The sequence below is a fragment of the Cryptomeria japonica genome, chromosome 8, assembly GCF_030272615.1.
Source record: "Cryptomeria japonica chromosome 8, Sugi_1.0, whole genome shotgun sequence".
NCBI lineage: Eukaryota > Viridiplantae > Streptophyta > Pinopsida > Cupressales > Cupressaceae > Cryptomeria > Cryptomeria japonica.
In genome coordinates, this window is record NC_081412.1 from 669,217,076 (window position 1) to 669,229,660 (window position 12,585).

At 41.7% G+C, this 12,585-nt stretch overlaps 2 protein-coding genes across 4 annotated transcripts in view; both read left to right on the forward strand.

Annotated features, from left to right (window-relative positions):
* LOC131054847 (disease resistance protein ADR2) overlaps window positions 1–12,585 on the forward strand; it is a 90,841-nt gene that overhangs the window by 18,895 nt on the left and 59,361 nt on the right. The gene's annotated exons all lie outside the window — the stretch shown is intronic.
* Window positions 1,240–5,294, forward strand: LOC131054849 (protein MAIN-LIKE 2-like). Its single transcript, XM_057989472.2, has 2 exons — window positions 1,240–4,740; window positions 4,820–5,294. The coding sequence occupies exon 1, from the start codon at window positions 3,111–3,113 to the stop codon at window positions 4,689–4,691; it is 1,581 nt and encodes a 526-aa protein (XP_057845455.2). The 5' UTR covers window positions 1,240–3,110; the 3' UTR covers window positions 4,692–4,740; window positions 4,820–5,294.

Here is a 12,585-nt window from a genome sequence, read left to right on the forward strand (position 1 = left end):
TGCAGATGAGGCCAACATTGATCTATTAGCTGAAGAAGTGGAAACATTGAATGAGGAAAAGCTAAATCTGAGAAGAGAACTTGAAACCCTAACAATCTGCATGTCATGAACTTGAAGCTAGGAGGGCAGCTGAAAACTAGATCAAAGAGAAAGATCATGAGATCTTTAAGATCAAGCAGGAGAATGTAGCCTCACATGAACATTGACATGAAGAGAAGGAAGAGAAGGAAACCTTACTGTTAGATCTTGAAGTGGCAATGTCTCTAAGAGAGACTCTAACTCAGCACAATGAAGATCTTACCAAAGAGCTTACTAAGGCTAATGGAAAACTTGAAAAGTTCAATAAGAGTTCTTCTATGTTGGATGAGCAGATCCAATCTTAGAGGATGCAAGGTGACACATCTAGACTTGGTTTCAATACATCTGAGAAAGGAGAATCTTCCGGTATAAAGAGCAACATGCATGTAGGTGTGTGGGGGAAAAAGCGAGACTAGGTTAACATGCCCTAATCCTACCTTTTGACACACATTACGAAATACGAAAGAGCCTAGAGATATCGCACAATTGGCTACTTCTTTTGGTGAAAGAGAGAGCCATGGGATATCTTTTAGGATTCCTATTCCCTTGTTGAAATTGTAAGATCAAGTAATGCAAGTTCAAACCCTAATCCCAAAATGCAAGTATGAACCAATAACAAGATTGCAGAATTGAGATTAAACAATGAACAACTGTAAGTACAAGGATGAAATAAGAATGCAGATATGTACCCGGAGTCAAAATCGGACTGAAAATGTTCGGGACGGGGGCGCGGGCGCCACTGTCCTGAAAACTGCACCGGAAACCACTGTTCTGCACTCTGAAACACTGTCTGGAAACTGTCTGCAAACTGTCTGTCCGGAGGACCAGGGCGCCCAGCGCCTCTGTCCCAGGGACCAGGGCGCCCAGCGCCCCTGTCCTGGCAGGACCAGGGCGCCCAGTGCCCCTGTCCTGGCAGGACCAGGGCGCCCAGCGCCCCTGTCCCAGTCTCCTGCTCTGCAATTTCACACAGAGTGCTGTTCCAACTTTCTCTCTCCGAATCTGTATCCCGCAGCGTCGTCCGAATCCCGAAACCTGCAATAATATCTGAAAAGGGGGAGGGGCGGCTATATAGGGTTTTGCCTTAGTCAAACCCCCGCTTCGGTGATTTCCACCTCCACGAATAGCCAAGTTGTTTTGTAAAATGTATTGTGTGTGCAGACCTAGTGTGTGTGCAAGGTCCAAAATGCAAGAAAGCAAACTAGAGCAACCTAGAAAGTAAACCCTAATTGCTTGCAAATGATAATGTGAATGCTCTAAATCAAGATGCAATGTGATCTAAAGCATGAATAAATGATGTATCAAAGCTTATGCAAAGACATGAAAACAATACGAAATCATACCCAACCCTCAAGGGAGGAGTACAAACCAATCTTTAGTTGGTAATCTCCTATTGTTCTTCAATGTCTTCCAAGCCCTAAGTGGATGAATGAGTTTGATAGATGCTTGATAGAATGATGTTGAATGTTGTTGAAGTCCTCAAAGATCTGCTCTTTCGCTGCATATGAAGTTCCTGGAAACAAAAATCCGATCCCTTCCAATGAAGAAAGAGAGCTCTTATGTACGAAACCCTAGGTCGTAAATTCGTATTTTGGCCGACCTAGAGATTGAATATCCCGCCAATTTCTTGGGGTTAAGCTTTATTTTATGATTGGATCGTGCTCCCAAAATTTCGGGAAAAATGTCTGGGACCATGTGCACCGGGCGCCATGGTCCCGACAACTTTTCACCAAATTTTCAGGGTCGTCGGATATGATGATTTTAGAGAGAATCCCGAAGTTACAGGTGATTTCGAGATGTTTTGACCCCGAAACCAAGCCCCCAAGTTCGAAATAGGACTTAATTAGGGTTTTTGATTGAGTGGTGTATTAGAGGAATAAAATGCGAAGGGCGCGCTTTAGTGAAAGGGCCCAACTTTGTGATGTAGAGAATGATGAAATAGGACCTTAGACCTAATTAATTTGATTAATTAAGTGCTTAAGGAGAAATGCAATGCAGAATGCAAAATGCACTAAGGCGGGTGCTAAACTAGGTGTGAAATTATACCACCCTAGCGAGTGCGTACAATTTACGACACTACATTTAGCCCCCACTTTAGCGGTCATATGAGTACTACGTGCATATGCAAGCTAAAGTACAGAAATGTAAACATTATTTTGAAAAAGGATATATCCATAAGATGTCGGACGAAGCCCCCAGCGGTATCTGCAGTACACAGTTAGGAACCGCACCCTACAAAACACACGTTAGATCACAAAATCACCTAATGCTTACTAGGGAAAGTGATGAAATCTGTGAGTACCTATATGCCCCCCCCTGTTTCGACTTGCTTATTAGGGAGGTGAAACAGGGTAGCATGTTTACTTGCGACAAATTGTGTAAGAGAGTGTTGATGAGGGGTGTTCGCGAAATAGGCTTCATCAGAGCACTTTTTGGAACATCCCGAGAGTAGGAGAAGGAAAATACGATTCCAACACAACAAACGGCTCGAAAATCGCATCTCCCAAACTCAAGTTATGATAAGATGAATGAGAGAGGAAAAATTAGGGTTTCACAAAGTAAGAATAAACGAACGAGAGTATATACTTCGAAAGTGACACTTGTATTCGTCACTTTGTTGATTTTAAAATACTATTCAGTGCAGCGGAGCCCACATAGCCATCATCATGCCTTCACGACGACCGGAGCGTCCCACGAGGATCGAGATCCTGCGCCAGGCCGTAATCGACGACGAGCCACTGGACAAGGTGAGTTGACTGAACATTTGACTTTTGATTTTTCGCATGTTTGACTTTTTCGTGATCGTATGCGGGCCTTGAGGCCGACCGGGGCCCACCCAGGGCGCCATGGTCCCTGAGGGGTGCCCTGGTCCCTGACAGGGGCGCCATGGTCCCTGACAGGGGCGCCATGGTCCCCAATCAGGGCCTGGCGAGAGGTTACAAGGCTAGCATGCAATGTACAACAGTTTGCATTTGCGATTTCGATGATCGAGTACTGATTATCGTCATGTTTTCGTGTTGCAGGGTCTCCCGTACATGAGAGAGCACACAGCAGGACATATTCTTCGCACTTTGCGAGATCAGATTCCGCAGCTGACTCAGTCAGAGAGAGACACTCTATCTATTGTAGGATTGTGGTACGTGATTCTGATGCCGACCATTCGATTTCATCCTGCGATGCTGATGGCCTTGATGGAGCGATGGGATCCTGACACATGTACTTTTCACCTTCCAGTAGGAGAGCTGACGGTCACACTCGAGGATGTGTACCGTATACTTCGTCTTCCTATCAGAGGAGTGACAATTACATACGCGACCGATCGGTCAGCGGAGGATCATCAGAGAGAGCAGGTGTATTGCATAGGGAGAGTCATGCCGAGCGAGACGAGAGGTCGCATCATGGTCAGCTGGCTCTTACATCCTACAGGGGAGGTACCACTTCTGAGATGCCTTATGATAGTCATCATAGCACTAGCCGTCTGCCCTAATGGGCGAGGGACACACATGCATGGGGGCCTCACATGGTGTATCAGAGCGATGGAGAGACACATGAGAGTTTATGCATGGGGTCGGAGTATGCTAGCACATCTCTATCACGACCTTGAGGAGTATGTATTCGAACAGGGGTTCAGTTTGATGACATGCACACTTCTACAGGTGTGGATTTTAGAGCACTTCACATGCACCAGGCCCGTCGGCTTTCCGCTGAGTACAGCGAGCGAGCGACCTAGGGTGTTCGCTTATCCACTTACTAGCGAGTGGAGATTTGGAGATTTGTTGTATTGGAGAGTGATTGTTGACAGACTGACATCCGAGGTGATAGTGTGGAGACCTTACCTACTGATGCACAGATGGGATGGTATGGAGAGACAGTTAGCATGTCTACAGAGGAACCGCCTACTGCGAGGACGATATGCACACATCATAGTCCCCTTCTACTTTGACCGAGTGCGGAGGCAGTTCGGACTAGAGCAGTGTGTTCCAGCCGATGTGCCCATCTATACTCAACACTCACGGGTCCTTCCTAGACCTGGAGCAGTAGTGAGACCGACGGTAGATGATATTGAGACGACAGACTTAGAGGGATCTGATCAGGATGTAGTCACTGACTACTCTGCAGAGCCTGGAGCACAGCGGAGGTACGTCTCATGGTTTATGAGATCATATCCAGGTCCTATCTTTCCACCAGATCATCCGACAGGCTATCCAGGCCCATGGAGACATGGAGACCGAGACGAGGACGAGGGATCCAAGTCAGAGGAGCCAGAGGAGGGAGAGGGTCATGAGGAGGCGGGAGATCCTGATCCACCTACAGGCGATCAGTCCAGTGACAAGGAGGAGGAGGATGAGGATGCAGATAGAGAGGAGGACGAGGAGGATGCAGGTGATGATGCGGATGAGGACGAGGATGATGATGAGGAGGAGGAGGATAGAGATGATGAGGAGGAGTCAGATGCAGCTCCCCACCATTTAGGAGATGATACCATAGCTCTGGATCCACCTCTTATTCCCCAACAGGGGGAACAGGAGGCGATACGGAGACCTGTCACCAGTACCGTCCAACCTACACCCATCGTGGATAGAGTATACGAGCGAGGGGAGCCTAGCAGTTCTTAGTCACAGATACTACCATATCATGATCCCTACTGGCGCGAGGGAGATCCAGGTATAGTAGGTTTATATTGATTGATTAATGTTTTGATGATATAGAATGGTACTAACAAAAATCTGTTCTATTGCCACAGCTAATGTGCAGGAATGGTGTTCCTTGATTCAGCAGGCAATGACAGACATTTCCATGATAGCACAGATCCCCAGTTCCTCACAGATTGCCTATAGGCCTCAGGGGAACGCGGGTCGGCATGAGGATTTATTTTTCCCATTCCGAGTACAGGTAGATATATGGAGGGAGAGAGAGAGAGTCCTATCAGAGGACCTCTAGCAGGCGCGGCAGAGAGAGAGAGTCCTATCAGAGGACCTCCAGCAGGCGCAGCGAGATCTAGCAGCGGCTCAGACCGAGGCTACCACCTATCGTGTGATCCTTATGGATAGGGATCATAGGAGTTCCTCTCAAAGTCACTCACGATTTGTATCGCGCTACACACCCATGGGTCCACCTTCACGGCCAGACCAGGAGGGAGCATCCAGTCGACACTCTCCAGCCACTAGCCCTAGGGATAGGAGATGATTTTATGATGTACAGTGACCTAGATTTGTATACGATCCACACATATATATGTATATATACATGCTTATCTTTTGTCTCAAATGTGTTATCGTTAATGCTTAAAACAATTTATGTTTTGTTTTGACTAATACATTTGGTAAATGTACATGTATGTTCAAAATTTAATTGCCATGTGATTGATTTCTCAATGCTCCATGATTAAATTGATACATGTGTGACTTAATTAAAATATTTAATCAAGTGCTACATTGATGATAAGGAAGAAATATGCATTAAGCCTAAGAATCATATAACTAATGTGATTTAATTTTGAACTTAAACACAACATGATACGATCCTACTTAATACATAAAGACATTGTATAATATGCTAGCATAATGAGAAATGTAAACCTTTTACAATTTACATTAATGAATTCAAGACAAACTATAAAGTAAGAAGACATGCTTGTCAGGAACGAAGCAATATAGATTAAACATCATAACATTTAATTCTATTTTGCTTTAATTAAGAAACACTAACATATTATCCAATGTTGAAGAATTGAAAAGAAGATAGATAAGAAATGAAGAATTAACCATAATATCTACGCAAGTGCATAGCATTGATAGGTTCTTTAAGAGGCGTACCGTCTACATCCGCTATTTTGTAAGCACCTGATCCATAATCCTCAATAAAGATATATGGTCCAAGCCAATTAGGACTAAATTTTCCCTTTTCGGTCGGTAAGGCATTCACATTGCACTGATTCTCATAGAGGACTAAGTCACCTACTGAGAAGGAACGTTGAATAACCTTATCATTATAGCTTCGTTGTAGAGTTTTGTGATACGCTTGAATATGCTCAAGAGCGTTTATACACTGTTCATCAAGCATCTCAAGCTGTTGAAGTCGTTGTTCTCTATAAGAGTCATCATCTACTATACCTTTAAGAGAAACCCTAAGTGATGGAATTTCTAACTCTAAGGGCATAATAGCATCAGCACCATAAACAAGATTATAAGGAGTAGTTCTCGTAGCAATTCATACACTCGTTCGGTAGGCCCAAAGAGCATAGATTAGCTGGTTACTCCAATCCTTACCATGCTTATTCACGGTTTTACGAAGAATTTGTTCGATTATCTTATTAGATGATTCGGCTTGACCATTTGACTGAGGATAGTATGGTGTAGAAAATTGATATTTGATATGATACTTCTCGAGGAATTTCTTCACGTCCTTGTTCTTAAACGATGTCCCATTATCTGAGATAATGGTGGAAGGTATCCCAAATCGAGAAATGATGTTTTCTAGAAGAAATTGACAAATCACTTCAACAGTGGTAAAGCGAAGGGGAATAGCTTCTACCCACTTCGTAAAGTAATCTGTTGCAGTTATAATGAAGGTGTGTCCTTGAGATGAAGGAGGAGAGATTTTACCAATAAGATCCAAACCCCATGCGGAGAAAGGCCAAGAAGCTACTTGAGAACGGAGTTCTTGGGTAGGAGCATGAATCAAATTATTGTGTTGTTGACATTGATGACATTTTTTAACAAATGAAAAGGAATCCTTCTGCATAGTTTGCCAATAGTATCCCATACGAAGCAATCTATGAACCAAGGATTTGCCCCCAAAATGCCCCCCACAGGCACCTGAATGTGCCTCTTCAAGAGCAACGGGGATTTTTGACTTGTTAAGACAATGAAGGAGAAGACCATCATAACCCCTTCGATAAAGGACATTAGAAAGGATGATATATCTAGCAGACAGCTTGCAGATTCTAGCCCTAGTGTTCCTATTAGCGGAATCAGGAAAGGTACCATCGGTCAAATATCTTACGATATGCGAGTACCATTCGTCTGAGTCTACAAAGTCACAACATGTTACCAGGCTAGAATCATCTACAATAGCCGGAGAAATAAGATTGTGAATAACAAAATTAAGATCGACCATAGGGTTCTCTAAAGATACTAGAGAAGCCACACATGCCATTGCATCCGCATGTTGATTATCTTTTCGAGGAACGGGTTCCATGGTATAAGAATCGAAATTTTGTAATAAAGAGACAGCGAGGTCTTTATATTGTGATAATTTGTCTTGTTTTGCTTGATATATTCCTGTTACTTGTCTTATAATCAATTGCGAATCTCCATAGATATGTATGTGTTTTATATTAAGAGCTAAGGCTGCTTTTATTCCCGCTATAAGAGCCTCATACTCAGCAATGTTATTGGTACACAGGAAATTTAGACGATAGGATAAGGGAATGGACTTCTTCGTAGGAGAAATCAGAACAACCCCTGCCCCCGATCCCGTACGATGCTTAGAGCCATCAAAGTATAACTCCCAAGTTTCATCTTTCTCTATAGAAAGAATGAAGTCGTCAGGAAAGGACTTAGGGTTAGGGAAGGAGAAAGGTGAAGGGGCCTCAACTAAGTGATTGGTCAACGCTTGTCCTTTAATTGCTCTTTGTGAAACAAATTTAAGGTCAAATTCAGTTAACATCATAACCCACTTAGCTAGACGTCCTGATAAATCAGTTTTAGAGAAAAGATGCTTCAAAGGATCAAACTTAACCATGACATGGACTTTTGAATTTAAAAGATAATGTCTCAATTTCTGAGTCGCAAACACCACGGCCAAGCATTGTCTTTCTATCGCAGAATATCGGGTCTCATAATCGAGTAAGCTACGACTTATGTAATAAACCAGACATTCCTTTCCATCTTTATCATGTTGGGCTAACAATGCTGTGAGAGCATGAGAAGAAGCAGTTGTATACAGAAGGAAGGGTTTAGAAGGTTCGGCAGGTTGAAGAATAGGAGGACTAGCCAAATACACTTTTAAATCTTCAAATGCTTGCTGACAGTCTTCATTCCATTGGAAAGTGATATCCTTTTTAAGAAGTTGAGTAAAAGGAAAGGTACGATCCGCAAGTTGAGACACGAACCTACGAATAGCTTGAATCTTTCCTTGTAAGCTTTTAAGTTGAGACACATTTCGAGGAGGTGGCATGTTAACAATAGCATCTATTTTCTTAGTGTCCACCTCAATCCCACGATGCGAAACTATGAATCCTAATAGTTTTCCACTATCCACACCAAAAACACATTTTCGGGGATTCAAGCGCATGTGATATTTACGAATTCTTTCAAAAATTTGGCGGAGGATTTTAACATGATCCATGCGAAGAAAGGATTTAGCTAAAATATCATCAACATAATCCTCTAAAATCTTATGCATATAATCATGAAAGATAAGGGTCATTGCTCATTGATAAGTTGCACCGGCGTTTTTAAGTCCAAAAGGCATCATTATCCAACAAAACGTACCCCAAGGAGTGGTGAAAGCAGTTTTGAATTGATCTTGAGGGTTAATAAAAATTTGATTGTAACCTGAAAAACCATCCATGAAGGATAACAAGGCATGTCCTGCCGTAGAATCAACTATCATGTCAATGTTTGGAAGAGGGAAATCATCTTTTAAAGAAGCCTTATTTAGATCCCGAAAGTCGGTACACATCCTTATTTTGTTATCTGGTTTAGCCACAACGACAATATTTGAAATCCATGGGGAATAGTCAATAGGGCGGATAAATCCAGCCTCCAATAATATTTCAATCTCAGCCTTAACAAGCAGAGCCACCTTGGGATTCATTTTTCGAATCTTTTGTTTCACAGGCTTAGCATCAGGAACTAAGACAATATTATGAGTAACGATCTTAGGATCTATACCAGGCATGTCAGAATATGCCCAAGCAAAGATCTCAGGGAATTCATACAATAGTTCTTCATATTGTTTCTGTTCCTCTTCATCCAAACATTTACCAATTTTAATAACTTTCTCTTTGTTGCAAGGATCCATCTTAACATTAGTGGTGTCACTTATGAGAAGATTACTTTGTTGAGGAGTATCCTTTAACTGAGGGAATTCTTTCACAATCTCATCATTATCAATCTCTTTTCCAAAATAGGCTTCAGTGTTCAAACAATAAGGGAGTCCCCTATTGTGATGATAACGAGGAAGAGTGTCATAGGCTCTCAAGAACTCAGCTAAAGCATCATCAGTAGGGAAGATATCCAAAGCACAATCACTCAAAGAATCCTCATCAATATACTCAGGGTGTTGTATTGATAAAGATGTAGAGATAGCATTAACACTAATACATGGTCTTTTAGAAGCTTTAGTACGTCTGTAGGGATTATAGCCAAGTCCAAAGGCATAATTGTGAAAATTAGTGTTTAGAGGAACTCTTATCCCTTGTTCATGAGCACCACAACCTTTTCCATGATACCCATGTTTAGCAAAAATGCGAAAACCACGACCATAACGATCAGCCATTTCAGGAAGAGAAGGTGGTTTTTCATAAGACAAAGAATCAAAATCTTCATAATTAGAGATGTGAGAAGAAGAATTTTGAGAAGCGGCCACAAAATTATTACTCATAGATTCAGGTAAGGTTGATTGATTTTTAGCTTCTTCTTTCTTTTCAACTTTATGATTTTCAGCTTCTTCCTTCTTTTCAATTTTAATTTCTCTAGAAGGAACCTTATATTCACCTACAAAGGTAGGGTTAAAATCAAGAGATCCCCAATCATCCTCTGCAAGAACCTTTGCAGGATCAAAATCCTTTTTATGTGTAGTTTCAAGTCGAGAAGGATCTTCTTCAGGAGTTCCAGACTCATCCGAAGGATTTTGATCATCGGAGAGCGAGGATTCATCGATAGGTTTCTTGTTTAAAGAGTCATCACTAGACGAGGATGGCTTAGAAGAACTCCCTTTGGAATTAGATGTTTGTAGACAAGCTTGAAAATTAGTATCACCCATCAAAGTGTATGTCTTATTGTTATAAACGAATTTAACTTGTCTATGCAATGTAGAGGGGACAACTTGCATGCTGTGAATCCAAGGCCTCCCTAATAACAAGTTATATGTTAAATTTCCCGGCATAACATGGATAGGAGTAGGCAAAGTAACAGGTCCCACTGTGAGAGGTAAGGTGATGATACCTAATGAAGTTTTAGCCACATTGTCAAAACCACGAATGGGACGAGAGTTAGGCTCAATAAGAGATGTATCCACATTCATCTTATGCAATAGATTAATGCTACACACATTAAGACCAGAGCCATTATCTACTAGTGTTTGTCTTATAGCAGTGTCTTTCATGACAACCACAATCATCAAGGGATCATATTGTTGTTGAATTTCACTAGTAGGCAACTCATCTTGGGTAAACACAATTTGAGCTTTGGATTCATCACAGAGTTAACAAAAGATGCTATATTACTAGATGTATTCGGTGGAGGAACATTCAAATCTTTCAAGGCATCTTGTAACATTCCATGATGAGCGGAAGAAGTTTGAATCAAATCTCAAAGGGATATCTTAGTAGAGGTAGCTTTAAGTTGTTCTATGAGATCATATTCCTTACCCATAACTTGCGAAATACGGGGAGCTTGAGGAAGAATTGGTTGAGGATTAGGAAGAGAGACTGGAATAACAGGAGGAGGATTAGGTTGCCTATTATTTCTGGTATGATAGGTATGGGCAACCGCATGATAACTCTCTCTAGTTATTCGCTTAGCATAATTGTAAGGACTTATAGGTTGTCTTCCTTGCACGGTGATGATTGGTTTATTCGGGGTACGAAAGGAATCATGATCATACCTTCCTTGGATAGTAAGGAGAGGTGATTTAGGAATTTGAAAGGTAGGAGAAGGATAAGCACCTTGGACTTCAAAAAGAGGCTTGTTATATTCATTCAAATTTATCATGTTAACCAATTTAGAGATCTTGTTTTTGTTTATAGGTTTCGACAAAGCCACAAAGTCATCAAGAGCATCATCCAACAAAGCATGATCATATCGGTTAAAAGGTTTGTCTTTTGATTCAAAAGGAGACATCTCCTCATAGAGGGGATTATTGAAAACAACCATGTTACTAGATTCAGGGGAAGAGTTGATAGGAATGTATCCTTGAGAGGAATCATTCGACTTATCTTTCTCATCACACCTAAATGGCATAGTAACAAGGTTTATGAGTTTTTGGTAAAATGAAGGTTTAGCATCCTTAGGGTTTAAAAACTCATCTAAAGCTTCATCTAATTCATCTTGGCTATACTCATAATAATCATCGAAAGCATGAACATTTTGCAAATAAAAATCTGACATTTTGAAAAGATTGCATAAAATTTAAACACACAATGCAAAGAAACACACTCTTTTTTTTTTTTCTTTTTCTCTTTTAATGAAAATGAAATGAAAACACACTAAATCTAGATCTAGATCTAATAAATGCAATGCAAGAGGAAGCAATGATAGATTCACGTCGGGTTCACCAAATGTGTGGGGGAAAAAGCGAGACTAGGTTAACATGCCCTAATCCTACCTTTTGACACACATTACGGAATACGAAAGAGCCTAGAGATATCGCACAATTGGCTACTTCTTTTGGTGAAAGAGAGAGCTACGGGATATCTATTAGGATTCCTATTCCCTTGTTGAAATTGTAAGATCAAGTAATGCAAGTTCAAACCCTAATCCCAAAATGCAAGTATGAACCAATAACAAGATTGCAGAATTGAGATTAAACAATGAACAACTGTAAGTACAAGGATGAAATAAGAATGCAGATATGTACCCGGAGTCAAAATCGGACTGAAAATGTTGGGGACGGGGGCGCGGGCGCCACTGTCCTAAAAACTGCACCGGAAACCACTGTTCTGCACTCTGAAACACTGTCTGGAAACTGTCTGCAAACTGTCTGTCCGGAGGACCAGGGCGCCTAGCGCCTCTGTCCCAGGGACCAGGGCGCCTAGCGCCCCTGTCCCAGTCTCCTGCTCTGCAATTTCACACAGAGTGTTGTTCCAACTTTCTCTCTCCGGATCTGTATCCCGCGGCGTCGTCCGAATCCCGAAACCTGCAACAATATCTGAAAAGGGGGAGGGGCGGCTATATAGGGTTTTGCCTTAGTCAAACCCCCGCTTCGGTGATTTCCACCTCCACGAATAGCCAAGTTGTTTTGTAAAATGTATTGTGTGTGCAGACCTAGTGTGTGTGCAAGGTCCAAAATGCAAGAAAGCAAACTAGAGCAACCTAGAAAGTAAACCCTAATTGCTTGCAAATGATAATGTAAATGCTCTAAATCAAGATGCAATGTGATCTAAAGCATGAATAAATGATGTATCAAAGCTTATGCAAAGACATGAAAACAATACGAAATCATACCCAACCCTCAAGGGAGGAGTACAAGCCAATCTTCAGTCGGTAATCTCCTATTGTTCTTCAATGTCTTCCAAGCCCTAAGTGGATGAATGAGTTTGATAGATGCTTGATAGAATGA